Genomic DNA, 25793 nt, shown 5'->3' with positions numbered 1-25793 from the left:
TCACAATAAAAATCCATGAGAAAAGGCATCTGGATCATACATGAGAAATGTATAACATGATTGTACTGAACAGATTGTCCATGAAGACTGTTATTGGGAACCACGGCTCTGTCACCCCTGGACTAGCATGGAAGAGTATTTGCACTCACTACTAGTATTGCACTCACTACCATGCAATTTGCATGACCCACCTATGTCTGACTCCTTGCTACTGTCCAACAGCAAGCATAGCGATTAGCATTTCAGACTAGCATTTGGGAGCTTCAGATTAAAATCCTCATTCTGCTGTGGAAGCTTACTGGGTGACCTTGGGCCAGCTTACTGGGTGACCTTGGGCCAGTCACACTCTCAGACTAACCTACCTCACATGGTTGTCATTAAAATAAATTTTAAAAATCATGTATACCTTGGTAGTAATATTCTCTGATTGGAGATCACGGCATCATTCAGAAAACATTCTGAATTGTGGGTTATATCTTATTCAAGTCTGGCTGAATGCTGGCTACTCAGCAATTACAATCTGGTAAAAGAGCCATAAACTGAGATATTGAACTAGAGTTACCCCTCAGCTTTTGGATCCTGGCTTGTATAACTCTGGTTAGTCATTATGTCTGAATGAAAGAAACTTGGCTTAATCCCAGTTTGGCCAACAGCATGACCCTCAAGGCACAACAGTCATAGCTGGAGAGTGATCAACCCCTTCCCCCTCCACTCTTATGGTAGTCCATACTGATTTGTCAGCTGACAGCCAGGATTTTCAGGTAGACTCTGTTTAGTTTCAATTGGTGCTACAAAAACCATGGTTAGTTCAACAAACATGGTCAATCATGATAAGAACAGTGCCCAAGTGTGCTGCTTTTGTCTTACAAGGCATTTAACACAAAAATTCTCATTAATCTGGGTCTCAGCACATAAATTTTTTCAATTCTAACAATGTATTGTTTATGGGATATTTTACTTTAGTAAAAGTAATATTGGCACTCCTTTTAAGCTATTTTATTGAAGGCACTATAAATCTTATTTAAATCCCTATGTATCAGATTCTTTAAACCACCAGTTATATTGGCAAAGAGAAAAGGTGCTGAGGAGAGAGTTTCCAATGTCTTCATCACTGTCACGAAGTCAAAGTACTTAGTGGGTAAGTTGCAGTGATCCATCATGCCTCACTGCCATGTCTTTGAAGCACACACAGGGAACAAAGTGATGCTGATGAGAATGGATCAATCCCTCTAAGCGAGTAATTATTTCATAGTCAGGAAGAGCAACAGTAGCAATATTGAGGCCCAGCATTTGAGAGACAACTTCTCTGAAGTCTGACAGCTGAAAAAAAAAGCGGGGGGGGGGAGCACTTTCATAAATTTAAGAATCATGTCAAGAAATATGGCAGGATTGAAGAGTCATAACAAAACTGTGCCATTGTCATAAAAGGGAAAGGCTTGGTGTTTTCAGTTTTGTGGGTTTATTTTATTTTGTTAGTTGTATCTCACTATATTTTAACAAAAGAATGGAGTCACACACAGCTCATTTAGAAGTGCATCAGCCATTTTGAAAAGTGCTCAGAAAACTACAAATGGTACCAAATATGGCTTCCAGACTAGTAACTGATTCTCCTCAAGGGCTAATGTAATTATTAGCAGACCTGCTCTGGCTAGCAGGTGTCTGTAATTGGGCTTTTCTGCTGAGATCTGTATCTTGTTCAAGGCCAGATTCAAGAATGTGCTAATTGCTTAATCATGAGAACATGTGTTCACCCGTGTAACTGGATGGAAGTGGGGGGGGGGGGGAGAGCAGGAGTAGATGCCAACATCTTTTGGAGAGTTCCATCAAGCGAGCTCCCTGATTGGGTTTGGGAGATTACCTGGTGTTAGATGGCAAAAGACTATAATTAGGCAATAGGCAAGTCATGATAACTTTATGATTTTGCCATGCTATTGCTATCTTATGCTACACTGTGATGGACAGCTGCATAGAGAACACTTAAGCCTCTAGCTTGGAGTCTTGTATTCTAAGGTGTGCCATCTAATAACAAGTTTTGAACATACTAAAAATTTAGCTTTGTTGTTTTCTTCACTGCTAAACCATGGAGATTGTTCTGCATAGTAATATCCTGTCTTTTTAAAAAGTCTATGCAATAAACCTTTATACTTTTACAAAGGCCGACTTTATTTGTGTGCATTTAACCTTGAGAACCCACAGGGTTGGGTGCTGCTCACTCACAAAAGGCGTCGTGACTCAGAGAGACCCAGGCTTGGGTTCATGACAAACTGGGGACCGTTTTTCTGATCATAATCATGTATTGTATCCAGTGTTCCCTCTAAGCTGAGTTAGCATGAGCTAGCTCACAGATTTTTAGCCTCCAGCTCACACATTTTTTTCTTAGCTCAGGAAGGATGACCTCAGAACACACTAATTTATGCAGTAGCTCACAAGTTTAATACCAGTAGCTCACAAAATACCAGTAGTTCACAAAGTAGAATTTTTGCTCACCAGACTCTGCAGCTTAGCGGGAACATTGATTGTATCATTTTCTCTCTGTCTTCCAATTGGTTTTTGAGCCCAAGTCAAAGAGCTGCCTCTGAGCTTTAAAAACCTAGATGGGCCTGGGGCCTGGATTTCTACCCATGCTATAAAGCTACCCATGCTTTCAGATCATCCCCATATGACAGGATAATGGCAGGGTGTGGTTTTCTCAGTTGAGGTGCCCAGTGTTTGTTATTATTGCTAATCACCTTGTGGATCCAGGTAGGGATGGAAAGGCAGGTAAGAATATTAATAAACAAAGTGGTTTTTCTTAGGGATTTTAAACCAGGCTCGACATTGGATAATGTGTCCACTGAAACATGGATGACAATTATCCAGCAGTTCCCTACAACATAAAGTGTATCCTCATGGATCCTAAACTTGGCTAAGCTAAACCCAGTTCTGCAATATACATTTTAAATGAACTGATGTCAGGAACCTGTGCTTTATTTTCTGATGTTGATACTGATATGTATTAAGCCCATTTCAGAATGTCACACAGTATGTCAAGAGTTTTTTCATAAAGCCATCCAGTCCCATATAAAGTCCTGTTCAGGTAATTAATAAATACAATTATTCCCTGAATGCTTCACTCATTGTATTCCCAGTCCAGCACCACCACTACAGTACCCAACTTGTCATGGAGGCAAGAGATTGATTTTTTGCATGGAAACAGTGGTACTCATGTTTGCTTCCTCCTTTTGTAAATCAAGAGAGGCATGTACTGCTACACGAATGAAGCTGACAGGCTTCAAAGAATTAATTTATAACAATTTAAAACCAGAAGTTTCTCAAAAAGATACAACATTGCCATGGGAGGAGGAACCATCCTGCCTGTGTTTGTTTCCCTTCTTATTTAAAGCTATATAAAGGCTATATACAGAGCTTTTTTTGAGCAGGAATGCACTGAAACACAGTTCCGGCTAGCTTGGCATCAGGGGGTGTGGCCTAATATGCAGATGAGTCCCTGTTGGCTATATATGTACTCCATGGTTAAGTAGTTTAAGAGATTAAAAAAGAATTAACTTTGCCAACGGTGAGACCGTGGAGGGAAGTTCTGTAGCTCATCATCATTGCAATTCCAGACACTATTCTATAGGTGTCTGCAACATTCATGCAACTACATTCTTCATAACATTTGCAATTGCCAGGTGGACTGGGAAGTTAAAATGGTCTAGGAGTAAGCCAGGTTGAGTGGTCCCTGTGGAATTACAAGCCAGCACTACAAGAACCACTCAGTTCAGACCTGGCCAAAGTACAGGATAAATTAATGGTTGAGCTGACATCCAGTGTTAGTACAAGTTGGTTCTAAGCACCACAAGCCAAACTACACAATACTATTTCTAAACAGTTTGTCCGTTTAGGTTTAATTTACTCCTCAGCCTGGAAAGAAAGTTTCTGAAAGTGTTTGCTTTGTATCAGTTAAGAAAAACTAAATGTATAATACACTTCAGTCCAAATGGGGAAAAAACCCTAGCGTTCTGTGTTATTTAAACTGAAGTCACACATTAAATATTATACACTTCATTGCATGACCTGATCTTTGTTTGTGGTTCATTGTGTTCTAAAGGTCATATTCCAAATGCTTACAATTATTTTGTGCTCTTTAGTTTGGTACTCTTAACATAGATGACATTTGATTTAACAAGTTATATTGTTCTTGTTTCTAAAATAATTACAAGTTTTGGCAAATATGTCTGAAATGTGTGCTGCTATACTGCTGCCTCTAGTCTAAACTCATCCTATAGAAGAGAAGGAACTTCTGTTCCATAAGTCCTTACTGAACAGACTATTCTATCTCAGATATTTGCTGTTGGAACACCTGATCCAGGAGCTGCTTTGCCCATGAGCCACTTTGACTATGAAAAGACATCTAATATAATCATCTCATAAGGAATCAGAAGATGCTTTTACTTCCCTGAAGTTACCCCACAAGTGGAACCAAGTGGAAAGGACTGCTTAGACCCTGAAATCAAAAGGTCCTTAAAACTATCATTGCTATCTTTATCTATACATAATATCTATATCGGAAAAGGGTCACAGTTTGTAAGAGAAATATCTATACTTCACACCCCATCTCTCCATCTCTGATACTGGAACATAATAAAATTGCTATGAATATCTTCCATTATCAAGGCCACTTGATCAACTGGTCAACAAAGCATGCAGCCAACAAACATCTTTCTTTTCTGCTACAAAGACATTTTCATCAATTGATCTGAAATATGTGGAAAGGATTCCAGGATTTATCAAGGGTGAAGGTTTTAAATTACACTTCTTCTCCCCAAGGATTCCCTCATGTATTCCTTCCAACCAGAATTTTTTTATAAAATATGGAGTCTTCCCAGTCCAGACATATCTTTAAAAGGGAAAAATTCTACTTTTTAAGGGCCTGGTTCAGAAGAGAAGAGTATAACAGCATAAATGGCATCTTTTCGAAGTTGCCCATAATTAATAATGAATTATTGATAGATCTCCCCCTGCAGAAGAGAGGATAAATCTTGGAGAAGGTTCAGAGCCTGTAGGAAAGAATTACTACTCTCAATGAAATCAAGGAAGGGGAGGAGTACATTAACAGCAGCCTTGATGTCATGCATACAGGACACCAGTCAAAGGGACAATTGTGTGGTTGACTGCATGAACAAGACTCCTCAGAGCACTACAGCCCAACCGCAAAGGTGTCAAGCAAGATGGCACTCAGTGCCATTAGAGCTAAGAAACTGATTCCAGGCTCTTGTGGTGGAGGCAGAGGAAGTATCACAATCACAAGAACAGCAGAGAAAGGAAGACAGGGAGATATGAAGAAATGGCACAGGAAGGAAAAGGAAGCTATTGGTCATAGGTGAGTCCCTGCTGAGAAGTATGGAATGCCATGTGTCCAGGCCTGACCCTCTAGTCCAAGAGGTGTGTTGCTTGCCAGGGGCGAAAATTAAAGATAATATAAACAATTCCCAAAACTTATCATAATGGTCCATGTGGGAAGTAACAACATATTGGTGAACACCAGTGAAAGCATTCAGACTGACTGTGAAGTTCTTGGGAGGAAACTGAAGGGAATAAGGGTGCAGGTAGTGTGGTTGACTGAATAGCCCTGGTCAGCTCACCAGATGGACCACATCTCACCTGGGCAGTAGTTGTTGGATTAGGAAAAGGAGACACTTGTCAATAGATGATTTATTCAGTTTGTCCCATAGTCTTTGCCTAGGCACTGAGTCAAAAGCTGCTCTGAGATCCAAAAAAGTGATAGCTAGCATACCATCTTTTGAGCTGGTGTACTTGACTACAATAAACTGGAGTATGGCAATGCTCAACTGCAGTAAGTCCTGTACGGAATCCAGCTTGCTCTTGACCCAGTATGACTTCATCCTCAATCCAGAGAAGTAACTTCTTATTTGTGATTTTTCAGAGCTGTCAGATAGTTGTTGTTTAAAGGGATTTCCTTCCCATTAAACTGGTTCTTCAGCCAATTCCCTATCCACCTAACTATCCTAGAGCCCAGTCCACAGTCATCTAGTTTACCCTTCAGAACATCATGCAGAACCCTGTCAAAGGCTTTACTGAAATCCAGAGAAACAACATCAGCAGCATTCCCTTGATCCAGTAAGCTTGTTACTTGATCAAAGAAGGAAATGAGGTTGGTCTGACAGGACCTGTTGGGGGCAAATCTGTGCTAACTTCCCTGGATCACCAAGTTGTCTTTTAGGCGCTTGCAGATTGATCCCTTTATTTTCCCTGGGACAGATTAATCCATTCCATTGAGTAGAGGGGTCAAGAAAGAATGTATCCTTGCTCTTTTGCTATTTAACTTGTATTTCAGTGATATGACCTCGTATTTTTGGAGATGAATTTCACTCACCTTGTCTGGCTCACATTATATTACCCTGTCTCTTATATACAGATCATACCACTCCTGTCAAAATCTGTGGTCAGCCTACACAAGCTCAAAGGTTCCTTTTCAGAGTATAATGCAAATAAGAGCTTAGCTATTATTGTTACTAAGTCAAAGGTTCTTCTTTGCAGTAAAAAAACATGAAGAATAAAGAAGTACAAGTGGTCACAGAATCATAGAATATAGAGTTTAAAGGGATCTCCAGGGTCATCTAGTCCAACCCCCTGCACAATGCAGGAAACTCACAAACACTTCCCCCTAAATTCACAGGATCTTCATTGCTGTCAGATGACCATCTAGCCTCTGTTTAAAAACCTCCAAGGAAGGAGAGCCCACCACCTCCCGAGGAAGCCTGTTCCACCGAGGAATCACTCTGTCAGGAAGTTCTTCCTAATGTTGAGCCAGAAACTCTTTTGATTTAATTTCAACACATTGGTTCCGGTCCTACCTTCTGGAGCCACAGAAAACAATTCCACACCATCCTCTAATGACAGCCCTTCAAGTACTTGAAGATGATGATCATATCACCTCTCAGCTGCCTCCTCTCCAGGCTAAACATCTCCAGATCCTTCAGCCTTTCTTCATAGGATTTGGTCTCCAGACCCCTCACTATCTTTGTCGCCCTCCTCTGGACCCATTCCAATTTGTCTATATCCTTCCTAAATGTGGTGCCCAAAACTGAACACAATACTCCAGCTGAGGTCAGGCCGAGGGCTAATGTTTCCAGCACCACGGTCTGAAATTTGCCCCCCACCCCCTCCCTTTTAAAAACTTTTGCACGTGTGTAGTGCGCGGCCTGACAACATCATGATGATGTCATCAGGCTGTGCGCGGGGGTGGGAGAGAGTCGGGCACCCCACCACCACCTTCCCCCCAGTGGCCTCCTCTCCCGGGACTTGCACCCAACATGGCTCATAGCTTGGCGTGGCGGGATGGGGTTGGGGGGCAGGGCTCCAGCGGCAGTCCTCGGCCCTTCCTTGGGCCGGGTGGGCCCCTCACAGCCCACCGGGAAACGAAAGGAGAAGGGCCATGGGTGGACCACACCGGGATGGGCGGTGAAGAGGGCAGCTGCAGCCCGAAGAGAGCCAAACAGACAAGCCATGTGTGCAGCTGGGAAGGCAAGAAGGGGCAGCAGCAGCAGCAGCCCTGGCAGTGGAGCAAGATGCGACCCTTGGCCAAGCGGGATGCCGTCGGAACCTAATGAGACAAGAGCAGATCCTGCTGCCACCACCCCAGGCTGATCTGTTGCTCTGTCGCCCCCCCCCTCTCCCTCCCTCACGGCCGCACTCTCACTGTCCCCCCTCCGCCAGTCCTTAGCAGCTTCAATGTCTGTGCCATGGCTTCTAAGTGTTTGAAGGGCCCACCGAAGGAGAGTTCGCTCCCCCTCCTTCCTGGAACCAAAAGAAAGGGGGAGCGAACTCTCCTCTCATGGGATCTTCAAACGCTTAGAAGTTGCGCCCAGCCATTGAAGCTGGTAAGGACCAGCCTAGGCTTTGGGGGGGGGCAACCATGTTAAACCTGTATATTTCACCTACACATACAAAAAATTCAAGTGCATGGGAAGACCCTATCAGCATATCTCTTATGTTCCATGTGGCAGTGGTCTAAAGTTGCAAAAAACCTTTCCATTAGCAGTGGTGAGGGTGAATACTCATAGAGACCCTTAAGCTGTGTAGCACACATACAGTGTCTCCTCCAAATAGTGTAAGGTGTCTTATGAACTCCAACCATCTTGATGCAAGGAATGTTTTATACTCTTTGCTAAGGCAACAGGATCTGGCTGCCCGTTCATCTTTAGCACTCCTATCTCACCCTCTCTTGTTGCACCCAGCCAAACCAGCATTGGAACATATGCTCACTAGCTGGGTTTATATCCCATTGACCTGCTCTTTCTGATCACCAATGCTTGTAGGTTGGGCACCTTTGAAGAATGCTGTTTTTCATGACAGCTGAGTAGAGGGAATCTCTCAACCTATAAGACTTTCGTCAGGATATTCTTGTCATTTGATCCTGGCTTGGAGCCAACTGAGACTCCTAATATTCAGCATTGTGATTCACTCCCTTGATTTGGAACTGAACAGTCTTTTTCAAATGGACTTAAAAACCTTCAATCAATCTATTTCCCTATGACTCTAATCAGGCTGTTTTCAAAACTCAGGAACAGAAAAAAAGAACAAATAAAATGCCTAGACTTATACTTTTGGTATAGATTATCTAAAAAGATATAATGTAATACAAAGTTGCTCTAGGCCAGGTGCCATATCAGTCATACTGACACATACTAACCTGTCTCTCCCTCTTCATTACTTCCTCTAGAGAAGTTTTAAGGGTTTTCACTTCACTGGTAATGGATTCCAGGATGTTTTTAGCTCGCTCTTTATCCTCCCTTGCTTCTCGCTCTACAACATGTAACTCTGACTTCACAGCAGCTAGCTGCTTCTCAGTCTTTGTCTTTGTCTTTTCCAGCTTCTCTTGGGACTTGCTTAGGTCATCAATGGTTCTGTCCTGCTCCAGTGTTTTGATCTGTTAACAAAGATAAAGACAGGAAATCTCCACACAAAAAATAACAAAGAATCTTGAGAAACCTGAAGAAGAAAAAGACACATTGCAGACATTCATGGACTAGACTAGAGCCGGTTCTCTCAGATCCATGCAGTGTTATCCTCAGTAAGCATAGACGCACACAAACACGCATACACAGATGCACACGAAGGTACAGAGAGGGAAAAAAATAAGAAACAAGAAAGCCAAAAGGCCATGCAATACAAGAAACACAGTTTTGACATTGTATGAAAAGTAGGAAATGGAATTACAGAGGAATGGAGGGAGGGGGGCAGGATCAGCATTGGCATTGATGTCATGATGTTACTTCTGGTGCAAGCCGTAAGTGACACCAGCACATCAGGCAGTGCTCCAGCCACAACAGAGAATTCACATGTATGGGCAGCTATAGATCTTACCCACTTGAAGAGTGACACTTTCAGATAGGTTTGCTCAGAAAAAGATGTTAATTTGTGTGGTCTTTATAAAAGTATTACACATGATTTAAGATATGAAGTTACCTTTCATGCAATAACTGTAAACCCAAACTTCCCAGCATTGCTATGCTAATTTCACACCTGTAGTTGGAAAGAAATCCCTGGTTCCAGTTAAGGCCCTATATGAATAGAATTGAATTTTATGATAATTCATGCTAGTATCTCTCTTTAGTTTTTTAGTTGAAGCATAGTGACTTTCAGGTAAGCAGCAAACTGATGATTGAAATGGTCTCCTACTGACTTCTGAACATTGCCAGTTTTTATATCACATTTATTCATTTATTATTTCTGCATAGAGACTATTTGACCCTTGTAAACAACAGCATGGCATTACTGACAAACAATCACATCTATCACACCAGAGCATGAGCAGGTAAATGAGCCTTTGATGATATGGCCTGAGTTGATAAAGAGGCAGAGCTGGCATCTGTGTTTGTTGACTGGCATCTGATGAAGTGGGCTCCAGTTAGTGAAAACTTATGCCATAATAAATCAGCAGGACTTTAAGGAGCTACAAGATGTGCTGCTGTTTCTGATCTATGAAGATAGCCATCACACTACCAAAGAGACAGAAGAACTATAAACAATGTTTGCAGTGCCATTCATGACAGTCATAGCAAACTGGGGAGTTAAAATGGCCCAAGAGCAAGACAGGCTGAGCAGGCCCTGCAGCTTTACCTGCCAGCTCTGCAGGTGCCACTCAGCTCACACAAGAGCAGTGGTGTTGATTATCAGCACTGGCTCCCCTATTGCCCTTTCCCACAAACTGGCAGCCTTGACGGAGGAAACAATCGCTGAGCAGTCATCATTTATCATTGAAGGCAAATGGTCCTGAAGTGCTGGCAGAGTTACTGAAGATTGGTTCTTGAAGTTCCTGGTGTCAAGCATACGAGTATTAATCTTGGGGGGTTTTTTTCTATAATGTTTTCTGAATGTATTAGAAGTCATTGAGTATTAAGACATGCACCCCCTCCCTGTTTCCTTTCTGTACGTTTCCTTCAGTCTCCTTTAATGTAACAAATGTAGGAATGCTTTGAAGGCAGAAGGCACCAAACCTGTTCCCAAGCTAAGGCCTGGGAAGACAGGAGATTGTAACCGCAATAGATAGTTGAATGCATAAACTGGAGCAGTTCACACACTGGTGTGACATTCCTCCCTTATCTCCCTTTGCTTCTTTGAAGTATCTTTTAATACTGTATGCCTTTCATTGTCCTGTATCACTTTCAATAAGTCCATTGAAAGAGCAACACTGGATTATCAATAAACTAGAACTTTGCAACAATGTCTGGTTATTAGAATTTTCCATGCTTGACATTCTGAAAGTGATCCAAAAGAAAGCTTCAACTGAACTGGCAACTCTTTAACTGAATGGCGGAGGGTGCCCCAGACAACAGAGAACCTTTCAACCCATGGGAGAACTTAGAGGTGTGAACCCCTCCGTGGCACATCTTGGACGCGAGGAGAGCCACGGGGTGCAGGTCCCCTCTACACATCCAAGAACTGCTGATCACCCCACGGAAGTGGGAACCGCGGACTTCAACCACTTTGATGGAGGAAGCGCCCGCCAGAAGAGAGGCCATCCTAACCAGACATTCCAGGGGAGGAAAAATGGCTGGGCAAGGACCCTTGGGAGATGAACGGGTGAACACCCCACCCGGGGAGCAAGACGAGCGGGAAGGTCCCCAACCAGATGACGGAGGAGGGGTACCAGACTCGGATGAAGAAGATGGAGGTAAGGGACCGGAAGAAGCGCCCATCCTCAAAACCGTAAGTGGGGAGATGGCAGAGATGGCCAGGAGGTTGAGGGAAGAAATCCAAGCCAATACCCAATCCATGGCCCAAGAGATCCGCAGGCAAATAGACCGGTTACTGAAACCTGCAGTACCCGGGAGAGGAATACCATTGCTACCACCCCAACAGGCGCCCCCGGTGATTCCAGCCGCCCTGCCAACGCAACCCATCCAGCCGGCCCAACCAGCTCCGATCCAGCCGCTGGCAGGCCCCGATCCCACACCCAGGGACTACAGAAGGGGCAGAGAACGGGAGACCACTTTCGATGGGGATCCAGATGAAGTAGAATATTTCTCCATCCAGGCTAATAGCTACATGTGTTACTGGGGGAGAACCTTCCCAGATGAATTTAGCCAGGTAGACTACTTGGGATCAAAACTGAAGGGGGCTGCCAAGCAATGGTATGTGAGCCTGTACGAGACCCGGAGCTCCGAACTAGACACGGTGGCCGCGTTTCTGCAAGCAATCCTAACCCAATATGAAGACCCTCTGCAAGAAACTAGAGCCCTGACAGCGCTACGTGACATGCAGCAAGGGTCCAGATCCATGAGAGAGTTTGCTGCTGAGTTCCGAACCAATGCTGCTAAGGTCTGGGGCTGGAGCGAACTGATGAAGATCGAGCACTTCACCAGGGACCTGAACGCCAGTGTACTGGACCGGTGCCTGCAGCAAGCTTGCCCCACTATGTTGGTGGGGTGGATACAACTAGCAGGGGAAGTAGAAACCACCATGAAGCGGGTGGCCCTACAATAACAGCAGCACCAAGGGGGAAAGGGGGGACGCAAGTCTCAGTCAGGGGCAAAGCCAGAAGGGAAGAAATCCCAGCAGAGTGGGGGAACTACCAAACCTCCGCCAGTGAGGCGATGCTACCAATGTGGGGACCCAAATCACATGGCTATCAATTGCCCTGAAAGACCTCGAGACCCGCCCCCAACCATCGCTCCAGTGCCGATGAAGACACCAGGACACCCAAAAGAATCAGCCAGAGGGAGCACCATAACACCCACCATCACTGAAGAGACTATCCTCCTGGATGAGTTGAGTGAGCTGTCCTGGGAAGAAGAGCCAGCGGGAAATGGGAACAACCTGCACTGAACGGTGCTAAGCAGCAGGTCATGGATTTAACAGCACCACTGAGGGTGAGAATAACTGGATCTTTATTTTGTGTCCCTTTGACTTTGTTGAACTCTAAGCTGAAAAGGTTCATACATGTATGGGCCCTTATTGACTCGGGGTGCATGAGAGAGATAATTACCCCTAAATTAGTGGAGGTCCTAGGACTGTCTACGGCACCCCTGCCCCACCTCATCCAATTCAAACAAATGGATGGGTCAGTAATGAAAAGGGAGCCGTGCGTGGAACAAACCCAGGCAGTGCTGGTGGGCACAGAGGACCATTGGGACACAGAACTATTTGTGATAGCCCCTTCAGCAGCATTCGATGTGGTGCTAGGAGTTGGCTGGTTGGCGAAGCATGAGCCGGACATTAGGTGGGGGATCAAAGCATAGACTTCATGGACAGCAAGTGCAAACGCCACCAGTGGATTAAGGCATGGGGAGTAGAGCCACCCCCTAGAAATGAGAGACTGTGCTTGATGGTGGAATAAATTAGATCCATCCCCAAAGAATATAAAGACTTACTAGGAGTGTTTGATGAGGAGGAGGCAGACGAATTGCCCCCCCCTCACCATAGCACGGATTGCGCAATAGAACTGATCCCAGGACAACAACTACCCAAAGCCAAACTATACTCTATGGGGTGGGCGGAGAAAGCTGAACTAAGAAAATTTTTAGACAAAAATCTGAAAAGAGGGTTCATCAGACTGGCCACGGCTCCGCACACTGCCCCAGTATTGTTTAGGAAAAAGAAGGATGGGGGGCTGCGACTATGCACTGATTTTAGAGGGATAAATGGGATATTCACTTCTAATTCCTACCCTATCCCATTGATAAAAGACTTATTGAGCATGGTGTCAGAGGGAAAATATTCACAAAACTCGATCTAAGAGATGCCTACTTTACAGTGCAAATAAAAGAAGGCGAAGAATGGAAAACCATCTTCAACACCCCCATGGCGCAATTTGAGTACTTAGTCATGCCGTTTGGATTATAAGGGGCTCGAGGAGTGTTCATGAGCTTCATCAACGAAGTACTACGAGAGTACCTGTACAAGGGGGTCGTGGTGTACCTAGATGATATAATTATTTATTCTAAAGACCTGCCATCCCATGTGAGACTCGTGAGGAGGGTGCTCACGACCCTATACGAGAACAAGTTGTACGCCAAATTGTCTAAATGGGAGTTTTATAAAACGGAACTTGATTATTTGGGGTTCCAGAGGGCTAGCTATGGACCCAGCTAAGATCCAAGCAGTATTAGATTGGGAACCCCCAAGGACACGTAGACAGCTCCAATCTTTCCTCGGATTTGCGAATTTTTATCATAACTTCATTTAAGGGTTTGCCCAGACCTTACTGCCCCTCATGGACCTCTTAAAGACTAAAGGAAAAGGTCCGGAGGCCAAACGGCCGGGCGCAAGACTAGCATGGATGGCTGAGTGCCAAGAGGCATTCAATAAATTAAAAAGACTCTTTACCAGTGAACCGATCCTAACCCACCCAGACAAACTGAGACCCTTCATTGTTCAGTGTGACGCGTCTGTAGGAGCCATATTAATGCAAATTAATGAGGAAGATAGATTACGCCCCCGTGCGTACATTTCCAAAAAGTTTTCACAGGAACAACAGAATTGGTCCGTGTGGGAAAAGGAAGCATTTGCAGTAACTTTTGCTTTGAAAACTTGGAGATCCTGGTTGGAGGGGGCAAGAGTACCCTTTGAGATTTGGACTGACCACAAGAACCTAGAAGCTCTTACTGGTCATAGGAAATTAACTGAAAAGCAAATTCGCTGGGCGGGGTTCTTTGCCAAATTTGACTTTACACTGAAGCACATTCCGGGATCTAAAAACTTTCTAGCTGACGCACTATGGAGACTCCCCCAGCATAACAGCCAAAAGGAGGAAGTGATAGACTCAATTATCTCTCCAGAACATGTAATTGGGATGGTGAGTACCCGATCCAAAAAGAACCAGACTGGAGAGACATGGGGGGGAGAACGACTGAAAAAAGCCATAGAGGCTGAGGGAGAGACCAAGCCAGAAGGAGTAAAGAAAGGGGAAGGAGGGTTTTGGTACAGGGACGGGAAGTTGTATGTGCCAGAACCCTTATGGAAAGAGGTATTGCAATTTTGCCATAACAGTAAACTATCGGGACATTTCGGGTATGTAAAAACCCTACACTTAGCCAACAAGCAATTTTGGTGGCCACAAATGAAAAAAGATGTATCTGAGTACACGTCCACTTGCCCAGTTCGTATCATGGCAAGAAAGAGAGGAGGAAAACCTCCTGGACTGTTGCAACCAATAGAAACAGCCACTCGACCGTGGTCAGTAGTGTCCATGGACTTTATTGTAGAATTACCCATCTCGCAAGGGAAAACTGTAATTCTGGTAACAGTGGACACTTTTTCGAAACAGGCCCATTTTGTTCCTTGTGCCCAATTACCAAATGCAAAGAAGTTGGCTTATTTATTTTTCCAGAATGTGGTCAAATTACACTCATGCTCTGATAAAGTCATTAGTGACAGGGGTCTGCAGTTCATTGCCAACTTCTGGCAGGAGTTCTGCAAACTGACCGGGATGGAACAAGGGCTGAGTTCTGCCTACCATCCTCAAACTGACGGTCAGACGGAATGGATTAATGCGCTTCTGGAACAATACTTACGGTGTTATGTGAATTACCAACAATCCAATTGGGCCGAGTTACTACCGTTTGCAGAGTATGGATATAATAACAGCCTCCACAGCTCCACGAAAACTTCCCCGTTTAAAATAGTAAATGGGTATGAAGGAAAGCCTTTTCCCCTCCTCCCGGAGGGGGACACAACAGAACCACCCTCCTCGTTCAAGCAGTGGTGGGGAGAACTGGAAAGGAGTGGAAGGTAATTCAAGAAAATCTAGAGGCGGCGAAAGACAATTACAAAAAGCAGTATGACAAAAAGCACACTCCAGTGTGGGACTTTAAAGTAGCAGAGACTGTGTTTTTGTCCACCAAAAACTTGCTGCTACCACAAACTTCTAGAAAACTGGCGCACAAATTTTTGGGACCTTTCAAAATAAAGAGGGTGATAAATAAAGTAACAGTGGAACTGGAGCTACCCAAAATGTTTAGTAAAATCCACCCTGTCTTTCATTGCAGCCTTCTCCGCCGAGATCCTGGAGCTACGAATTGGCACCCTCCCCCCCCCCCCCCCAGCGCCACAACCTATTCTGATTGAGGGACAAAGTCACCACGAAGTGCAGGAAATATTAGATGCCAAATTAAGACGAGGGGTGTTATATTTTTTAATAAGTTGGAAACACTTTCCCCCCAGTTACGACGAGTGGGTTGAATCCTCTAATGTGAGAGCTCCAAGGTTAATAAAGCAATTTTACCTACTGCATCCAGACAAACCCCGAAGTGGGTCTTAAGGGGGGCAGTATGTCAAGCATATGAGTATTAATCTTGTGTTTTTTCCCTATGTTTTCTGAATATATTAGAAGTCATTGAGTATTAAGACATGCACCCCCCTACCTGTTTCCTTTCTGTACTTTTCCCTCAGTCTCCTTTAATGTAACAAATGTAGGAATGCTTTGAAGGTAGAAGGCGCCAAACCTGTTCCCAAGCTAAGGCCTGGGAAGACAGGAGATTGTAAACGCAATAGATAATTGAATGCATAAACTGTAGCAGTTCACACACTGGTGTGACATTCCTTCCTTATCTCCCTTTGCTTCTTTGAAGTATCTTTTAATACTGTATGCCTTTCATTGCCCTGTATCACTTTCAATAAGTCCATTGAAAGAGTAACACTGGATTATCAATAAACTTTGCAACAATGTCTGGTTATTAGAATTTTCCATGCTTGACACCTGGCTGCCAGTGGCCCCATAGGGTAGTAACCCACCAGGAAACTTCTCCACTATTTATGACAATGAAAAATAAAATACAGATGCTGAATTGTCACATGCAGTCTCCACTGTGCTGAACAGGAGCTACAGGTCTGAAGTCAAAATAGTATCTTTAAAGAAAATCATTTCCCAGGATAAAGTAATGTAACTCTTAGATGACAATAACTATAAATAACTAAACAGGAAGAAAAGACAAGGAAACCATGGGATGGCTGATATGCCACAAATAATCATATGAAGGTTCTGCCTGGACTACATCCCCATTTAGCTTTTTGCTGAATAAGGGACAAGGAGCAATACCATATCAGGGCCAGCTGTCCCACTAGGCAAGGTGAGACTGCCCACCTCAAGCCATGGGTGATAAAGTGCCACTTGAATTATCTGCCTTGTACAGAACCTCTTTGATCAGCCTTGCCCATTTGTTGACTTTGGCATAGCAGAAATTCAAATGCTGTGGTTGACTATATTTCTCATGCAAAGTGCATGTCTGGTTAGAAATCCATATCAATTATAGTATGAGAAACTGACTTAGAGTTGGGAGCTGCTGGTGAGGGGTGGCAGGGAGCCGTCTGAGAGTGAGGCTGGGCTTTGCCCCAAACAGCAACATCATCAACACAATGAAGTCATGCTGAAGTGACATTATCACATCAGGGACATTGTGAGGTGATGCTCTGGTTTAAGGACAAAACTCCAAGGTAAAATTGCCCTCAAACCATAAAGGTTTGCCCTCAAACCAAAGTATCATTGTATGATGCCCCTGGTGTAATGATGTCACTTCCATGTCACAGCATTGTCACAGGGCGATGGCAATTTGGGGGTGGGGTTTTCCCCACCAGCCAGCTGGCTGGTGATGGGCATAAGCTTCCAAAAATGGGGGGTTCCTGCCTCTGCCTAAGGAATGGGAACCCTAGACTGACTACTTCTGACTTGCAAGTATGTGTGTAAGAGTTGAGAAAAGTGGCTTCTGAGATGTGACAGAGTGAAGAAAAGCAGGAGGAAGGGGTGCTTAATCTTCCCCAAACAGCTCCCCCTCCCCAGTGAGGTTTAAAATGCACGCATGCATTGTTTAAAAAGAGGTGGAAAAGTTAAGCACGTCCCTTGCTGCTTCTCTCTCAACTGCCCATCAAAAGCTTTAAAAAAAAATATCAGTAATCAGGTTGTAATATTTACTTATTTAAAACACTGTTTCTTTCATCAAGATATAGTGTATTTTTACATATCATGTAGTTTGCCCAAAAATTATGTTATGTTGGATTAGCTAACTTTTCTTCAGCAGGGATTTGTGATCTCTTTCTTCAAACATAAACAATTCCATATTAAGACAAGTACACCACATCAGCACCCCCAATGGCACTGCATAGTAAACACAGCTTTAGTGGCCCACTGAACCAATGCAGTGTGCTAGCTAAGAGAGTGAGCCAGGAGGCCCCTAGTTCAAATGTCACCTCTGCCCAAGTACCCACTAGATAAACACTCTGTCTCATATGGCAATAGTAAAGCTGTCCTACCTTACAGCACTGGTATACATCTTCCAAGGAATCTGCAGATTGCATGTTTCATAGCATTCCTTGGTTCTCTAATCACTGTAAACTGGGTAGTTTTGTATGTGTATATTTTAATGTATTTCACACTGCTAAACTGTCTGCTTGTATGGAATCATCTTTCACACATTGGTAAAAAGAGAGATCTGTTACCCACCTTCAGTTCATTGGCATCAGCCAATTTTATTTTCAGATCAGTGTTTGTATCTCTTGCCAAGACGAGTTCATTCTGCAGCCTCTCCAACTTCTTTTGTAACTTTCTGACTGTAAGATTGGCATCATCTCTTTCTACAGCCAGGGCTGTGCGTACCTGCTTCTCTTCTTCCAGTTGAATTATCTTCTGATGCAAAAGTTTCACATGCAGTTCTTTGCTGTCAAGTTTCTCTTTTTGAATTTTCAGCTACAGTTAAGAGTACAAAGGGTTATTCACACAACTTCATCCTCATTAAATGTGAAATCATTAAAGACAGAACTTTAGTCTAAATTTAAAAGTCATATATTTTCTAATCCTGCTCCACTTTGCTTACTTTCCTTTGCAGATTGCGTGCCATGATTTTATTTTCAGTCAATGTGTCTCCTTCCAATCGGATCAATTGCTCAGCCCGGGCCAGTACTGCGTCCATCCTCATGTCAAACCCAATATCAGTTGCCATGCTGTCCAGATTAATCTTTTCAGAAAGCTGATCCAAAAACTTAAGATACTTCAGAGGAGGAATGTGGGAAGAAATTGAAAGAGACAACAAAAGATCAGAGCTGCTGCCTTTTGCACTGAACTGAAGCTTTGGGTTTTTTTAATTACAGAAATTTACCAGGAGAGACACTTTTCTGCAAAGCTATACTAAATGATCCATCAAAACCACCTCTAAATTCTGTACTGCCATTCTTTCCCCAAACAACTGGCATCATATTATACTCTTATCAATAAATTTTCAACTGAACAAATCACCACCGTGCATTGTACAAAAGCACAGAAATCAAACTCTGTTTCTTATGCATCTGCTGGCAAGTTTTTTTTATTAGGTATGACCATTTCTATTCCCTCACTGAGATACAGCCGCATAAACATGAGTGTGGTTCATTCAGCCAATTTACCTTCTGCAGACTGTCATCTCTTAAGCATAGGAAGGAATTCAAAAAGCAACTGTGTTCTAAAGACTTGCTCCACACACAGCTGGTTTATTTGAAACTGGGGCCAAGGTCAGTTAGAAGGGGCCCTGTGACCCACAACTACAAGATAACAAATATAGAAAGATAAGTACTGAAGAAACAGCTGCCACAGGGGACATATGAATCAAGCTACTAGCAGTATCAGATACAAAAGCATAGCTATTTACTGGATTGTGGCAACTGATGATTTAGTAACCATTTACATAGCACTTTCTAATGTGCAGAATGTTTGCAATTAGGAAGGAAGGAAGAGCACAGCAAGTGATGTACTCTGGATTACTCTCAGGTTGACTCATTAAACTGACCACCAGCTATGCCTGCTTTCTGCTCCCCTGTGCCAGAGTGACCAGAGCAGTGATTTTGTCAACTTTTTTTAATACTTAAGACATGGTATGAATGCATGTAAAATTTGTGTACAGTATACACTCTATTTTTCTTTATATATGCATTCAATTATTCTCATGTTATGTTCAATGCAGGTATAGCTCAGTGTTTAATTGAAATCACACATTTATCTAGATACTGGTCTTTGATTTTGTTTTTAAAGTGCAGGCATGTTAGCTCAATTCTCACAAACAATTGTATGCATGTACAGGCAAGATGTAACCTGTGAACATGGCTAATACTGGAGACACACTTGGACTTGCACTCCAAAAAGAGGCATAATTTTTTCCTGTCACTTCTCAGAGCAGTGGGCAAGCATCCTTCTTGGATCTGTATGACAGGCCAATTACTGTTGATTCCTGACATCTTACACTGTCTTCGGCCTAGAGATCACGAAAGGGACTGTACCTCCTGGACAACAATGACAGTTCAAGGATTCCTCCCCATCTGTTAACTGCAGCATGGGCTGCATCAAGAAATTTCAGCACCTTCTTCTTTGGGATGATTTCTTTTTGTGTATATTGACAGAGACAGGAAGTCAATGCTGTATTCTCATTGCTAATGAGCATAAAATGAATGCTCCAAGATGAAGGCTAAATTGTTAAGGAATACAACTACAGGCTTCCAAACAGCATCCCATGAATTTTCAAGACAAGCAGGCAGAAACCTCAGAACATTTTCACTCAGTGTTCTTTTTCTCTGACCAAATTCAGAACACAAAACCTACCCCTTGGAGCTCTTTTGATCCCCTATGCCACAGTAACCTAATGACCCATCCTGACTAATGATCATGCCACCATGCCCAACCTACCAAAAAAGTGCTACTTGCATTTAAAAAGCATGCTTGTAATAATATGCGTTCATCAACATATCAGCAATTCTAGTTGTGTGCCTTTCTTCCCCATATGACCTCATCCTCCATTCCTATTCAAATCACAAACAGCCCATTTTTTCCACTAAAAGGTCTGCTTTTTTAACCTGAAAAAACTTTCCTTGCATGGCATTGTTGGGACAATATTTTTCTTACACCTGTTAGGGAAGAGGATGCATCCTGTTTGAATGAAAGAAACACCCTCTTTGTTCCCTTCCTTTGCACTTTTACAGTAAATTGCCTTGGTGTTCTTGCTACCAACAAAACTGAAGTTGTTTTGATTTTGGGAGATCAGGGCAAGGTAAGCATGTTACTACATTAGGACAATACAAGAGACAAGTGGATTTCTTTCTCTCTAAATTAGCATTTGCGCTCTCCTATTCTGGCAAGCTGTAGGAAGCTACTTAGGTTTTCATTGGAGATGACTACAATCAAAGTCCCTTACATTAATTAGCATTACCATAGGATTTAAGCAATTCATTATTCTGAAACAGTACTACGTAAAATCTTTTGCAAAGGTGCAATATGATATTATTGAGAAGCACTATGCATGCACCATAAAAATAGAGAAATGGTCAAAGAATCACTATGGTGGCATAAGAATAGTGTGCATGGGGAATGCAATCTACATCTGGTGTAGAAATGGAACCTACAGCTCCCCGTGGTACAAGCCAGATTACTATGTGCAGAGTGGAATCTCTGTTCCAAGTGCAAACTGAGCATCAATCACACTGGCAACATGACCACTACCCCCCAAAAAACCCTTACGCCAAATCAGCTCAGGTCACTAGACTCAGTTGTCCCTCTAGCTTGCATTGCATTCTTCCTACAATCAGAAGCTATTACTTTTTGTTTCTCCAGCTTCCAAGCATCACATGCCACATCCCTGAACACCAGCTCACTTTCCAGATGCATCAGTTGATCATGAAGTGTTTCAAATGTGTTTTCTGCTTTCTTGGCTCTTTGTAAGAACTCTTGCTGCAATGTGGTCTGAGATGTGAGTGCCTCATTTAAGTTAGCTATTTGGGCTTCCAGCTGGCTCACCATCTAGGGGGGAAAAAACTCAAATCAGAGGCTGAATTTGAAACTAATAGATAGATCTCACCACCATCAGAAGCAATACAATAACAAACTTTTGTTCAGCAGGCAAATGTTTTAAAAACAAGAGAAAGAATACAAACCAGTAGGAAAGAAGTAACCCTAACAGCTAATCATAAACATACAATGTAACGTTGAAGTATACCTCAACTGCCTCACCATCTATTTATTTTTATTTTATATACTTTATTTATACCCTGCCTTCCTCTCTAATAGGAGCCCCTGGCACAGAGTGGTAAACTGCACTACTGCAGTCCAAGCTCTGCTCACAGCCTGAGTTCAATCCTGGCGAAAGCTGGGTTCAGGTTGTTGGCTCAAGGTTGACTCAGCCTTCCATCCTTCTGAGGTCGGTAGAATGAGTACCCAGCTTGCTGGGGGTAAAGTGTAGATGACGGGGGAAGGCAATGGCAAACCACCACATAAAAAGTCTGCCGTGAAAATGTGATGTGACATCACTCAATGGGCCAATAATGACTCGGAGCTTGCACACAGGGTCAGCGCATGGGAGTAGGTGGGGTAGGCGGCTGCCTAAGGCGCTATCTTACTCCCCTTGTCCCTTCCCTTCTAGTCACCACTCGGCTGCCGTGGTCTTTGAAGGCTTCCTTAGAAGCCTCCGAAGAGCACAGTGTTTTAGCACCGCCCGGCTGCTTTCAAGCTGAAAGCAGCTACCGCACTCTTTAGAGGCTTCCTTGGAAGCCTCCAAATAGCGCGGTGTTTTAGTGGCACCTGGCCGCTTTCAGATTGAAAGCGGCCAGGCGCTGCTAAAACACAGCGCTATTCGAAGACTCCCAAGGAAGCCTCCAAAGAATGTGACAGCCGCTTTCGGCTTGAAAGCAGTCAGGTGGTGCAGGGGGAAAGCGGCAGCGAAGTAACACTCTTGTGCGCCACCTGTTGCTCTCTCTCCCCACACCGCTGCATGACATCACTAGTAATGTTATTGCGCTGGGGGGGTCGTGGCGCAGGGTCTGCCAGGAGCGGCAGAACCCCTAGCACCAGGCCTGCTTGCACAAGGGACTACCTCTACCTTTCCCCCTCTCTAATGGGGACCCCAAGTACATTATTCTTGTTTCCTCTGTGTTATCATCAAAACAGTCCTGTGAGGCTGGAAGTGTATGACTGGTTCAAAGCCGCCCTGCAAGCTTCCATGGCATTGTGGAGATTTGAACCTGGGTCTCCCAGATCCTACTCTGACACGCTAACCACACTACACCACCCTAACTCTGTTCATCTATTAAAACTGCTAATCAAATACATGAACACTTTGCAACCATGGGGTATATTTCCTGAATAATGCTTGTAGGCTTATCTTAATCAAATTTCCCAATTATAACAGAATTTGAATGGCACTAATGTCTATAATTTCTTGTTCATCTCTCAGTTGTATAAATTCACTGTTGGGCTCATTCCACATGCAGGCTTTTCATTGCCTTGTTGTCAAAACTGAAACTTTTTTGGGGAGGGGGGAGTTTCTAGGCAACATCATGCTGTAATTGTCCTCTTGCCAGATTTTCGCTCTCCCTGATATGCTCCTTTGCAAACCTGCTTTACTCTGATCTTTTTTGAATGAATTCAGTCCAAGCATGTTAGGACACCATGTGAAAATAATGCTGTGAATTTTCCTGCTGCACAGGCCCCTCCTACATTGGCACCTTTTCCTCACCATCAGCCCCTTATGAGTGGCATTTTTGCAACACAGTTTTCTGCTATACCACCACAGGACTTTTTGCAAGGTGAAAAAAAATGACTGATACTATATGATAGCTCTATAGCACCATTACAATCTATTACCACTTATTTATCTCTATTTCAAATATTATTTCTTCTGACTTTCTTGTTCTCATTTTTTTTTAAATAATGAAGTCTCCTGCTCCTTTTGTTGTGAAAATATAAGGGAGAAAGTACAGGCAGTTTTTATCCCAATTGTCTAGAAAGGAAAGGGGTGGGAAAGCTGCAGGATGGCTGGAGTGCATTGATATTGCACCACAGTGCCCTAGAACTTATCTACTTTAAATTCAATAGCCATTATAGCTCTCTAGACCATAGTTGAAGAAAAGAACAAAAAAATGGTCAGTGAGTCATCATGGCAACCCAAAGAATCAATTTGAAGCAACTGATGGCACATATGGAAAAGAAAAATCAGAAAAAGGACAGAAGAAAATTTCCAGAAAACTCCTATATCTCCAGAAAATTCAGAGTGGCAATGAATCCTTGCTGTGTGGAAGCAAACTTGGAATCTGGTAAAAGCTTCATGGAAATCTGAAGATGTTCTGCAGTGTTAGCACCTGGACTATTGTGATTCCCCCTATAGTTCCATGTCAACCCTATAAATAAACTTAAACTGTGATATATATACATATTCCTAATTCTAGAAAGTCACATGATGCCCCATCCATGGTCCCTTCTGATATCATGCCCATCTACCAGCATATAGTCCACAAATAGCAATATAAAATAAACCCTTACCACAGAAAACCTTTTCTCCTCAAGTACTATTTTTCATACACATATTTTGAGCTTTGTGCCAGACTGGCTCTTTGATTTACAGAGGAATATCCTGATGGGCCTGTCTTCTGGAGGGCCACCACCATCAACACAGCAATTACATGATTATATTAATACTGAAGTCCTGGCCCCTGGGCAGGTAATCCAAATTGTACAATGGAGAGGAGGAGGTTATTTGCTTCCACTGACCCCATTGGGAGCAACTCATCCAAAGGTACTCCTCCAATTTGTGTTTGCATTGGGGATGCATCAAAAATATAAGATTACACAGACAACTGAAATGGCACCCAACTATTCAAGAGTTTGGGTGCCATTTTAGTTGCTTGAGCAATCTCATCAAATCCTAAAGTCACTTTCAGTTCCATCCTGGGGCCTTGGAAACTGACTGCATAGCTTAAATTCTACTGCAAGTTCCTTCTCTACCAAGGTCCTGCAGTGGAACTCAAGGCTGATGCGTCAACATTTGATAAAATTTCTCAGGCAACCATACCAACACTCAAACTCCTATGAAATCTGGGCACCACTGTGGTTGTTTTAGCAGCCTCAGCAGAAGCTGAGATCTCTGCCTCAAATCTCTCCATTGATCCTTGACAGAGGGAGAATTAAATCAGGTGTTGTTTGTATGAACCTGTGGGGAAGGGAATAGGATGGAGAAAGCGAAAATTTGGAATCAATGGTCACATGTGGTACCTCTTTGTTACTAGAAATGCTAGCTGTCTCCTCTTTAGATGGGGGAATTAGCAAGAGAGAGACTTACGTAGAGCCAATTTGAGCTGAGATCTCTCCACCAATAATACAAAGGTCTGGTATCAGAAGGAAGACCCCAGAGTAAAATATATTTAAAAATGTTTACCATTAGATATGTAGAAAAATACAATCACACACACAAGCATACAATACACACAATCAAGAACTAGGAAAATAGAGGTGATTGATAGGGATTTTTAGGGATTGTTGGTGATATTACCTGTTCCAAATGTTCAGACCTCCATATAGAAGGAAAATGGAGAAGAGGGCATGCACGACCAGCATGACATGCCCAAAAGACCCAATTACAGAGAGTAAACAGGGGTACAAACTGTATATGGCTCCATACAGAATGCATGAGGTAGTGGGGTTTGCATTCAGTTTACATAAGGTTTGGAGGGATGGAGACCCTCCCAGAGCTATGATGACTCTTAATGGTCACTGGTGTGTCTTTCCGGGGTACCTGAATAGATTCCCAGTTCAAGACAATAGGTGCGGATGACTCTTAATATTTGCCAGGATGGGCCATGATGGTCTTAATGTTTGTTATCAATTTAGTTTCAATACTGTGAAGAGGAGTTGAGATGGAAGACAAAGGATTTGTACAACCTGTCTTGCATTAGCATAGAGGTATATAAAAGAAGCTGAGTTGTGGTGGGAAGGTAGAAAGACTGGCCATTAGTTGCTAGCCAGAGATTAAGACACGAGCAACACGTTACCTGTGAACCCTCATTGTTCTTTTGGGAGAGGGAAAGGAGCCAGGCCAGGAGGATGCCTATGTTGTAATCAGAACAAGCCCAGATGTGTTTCTCTGATCCTTTGCAGAGAGTGGCTTCACTTGGCCTGTTTCTGACAAGAGGCTTCCATCTGAGTTCCAAAGCTGGGGATCCCACCACTTGTAGGGTACTCCCATAGAGGCAGGCAGTGCCTCGTGGCTACATCTTTTAGATGATAATTTAGGGTTGCCAGATTCCAGGTGGAGCCTGGAGATCTCCCGCTTTTACAACTGATCTCTAGCTGGCAGAGAGCAGCTCCCCCGGAGAAAATGGCTGCTTTGAAGGGTGGACTCTATGGCATTGTACCATGCTGAGGCCCCTCCCCTTCTGAAACCCCACCCTCTCCTGGATTCACCCCCGAAGTCTCCAGGTATTTTCTAACCCAGACCTGGCAACACAATTAAATTATGAATCATAAACATTCAGCAAGATTGTCTCATCTCATCCCACCATTGCCACAAACA

At 43.4% G+C, this 25793-nt stretch overlaps 1 protein-coding gene across 2 annotated transcripts in view; it reads right to left on the bottom strand.

Annotated features, from left to right (window-relative positions):
- Window positions 1-981: 981 nt before the first annotated feature.
- The window catches only part of CCDC170 (coiled-coil domain containing 170), an 84460-nt gene continuing 59648 nt past the window's right edge, over window positions 982-25793 (bottom strand). For both annotated transcript variants that reach the window (XM_060240895.1, XM_060240902.1), the window contains 5 exons: window positions 21053-21253; window positions 18312-18485; window positions 17942-18184; window positions 8696-8932; window positions 982-1320 (listed from right to left, as the gene is read on the bottom strand). In XM_060240895.1, coding sequence (XP_060096878.1) covers window positions 1132-1320; window positions 8696-8932; window positions 17942-18184; window positions 18312-18485; window positions 21053-21253 — 1044 coding nt within the window. In that variant the 3' untranslated portion in view covers window positions 982-1131. The remainder of the gene's footprint in view (window positions 1321-8695; window positions 8933-17941; window positions 18185-18311; window positions 18486-21052; window positions 21254-25793) is intronic.

The sequence above is a fragment of the Heteronotia binoei genome, chromosome 1 (assembly GCF_032191835.1).
Source record: "Heteronotia binoei isolate CCM8104 ecotype False Entrance Well chromosome 1, APGP_CSIRO_Hbin_v1, whole genome shotgun sequence".
Taxonomy (NCBI): Eukaryota; Metazoa; Chordata; class Lepidosauria; order Squamata; family Gekkonidae; genus Heteronotia; species Heteronotia binoei.
The sequence above is the reverse complement of the archived record's forward strand: the minus strand, read 5'-3'. Positions and strand labels throughout refer to the sequence as shown.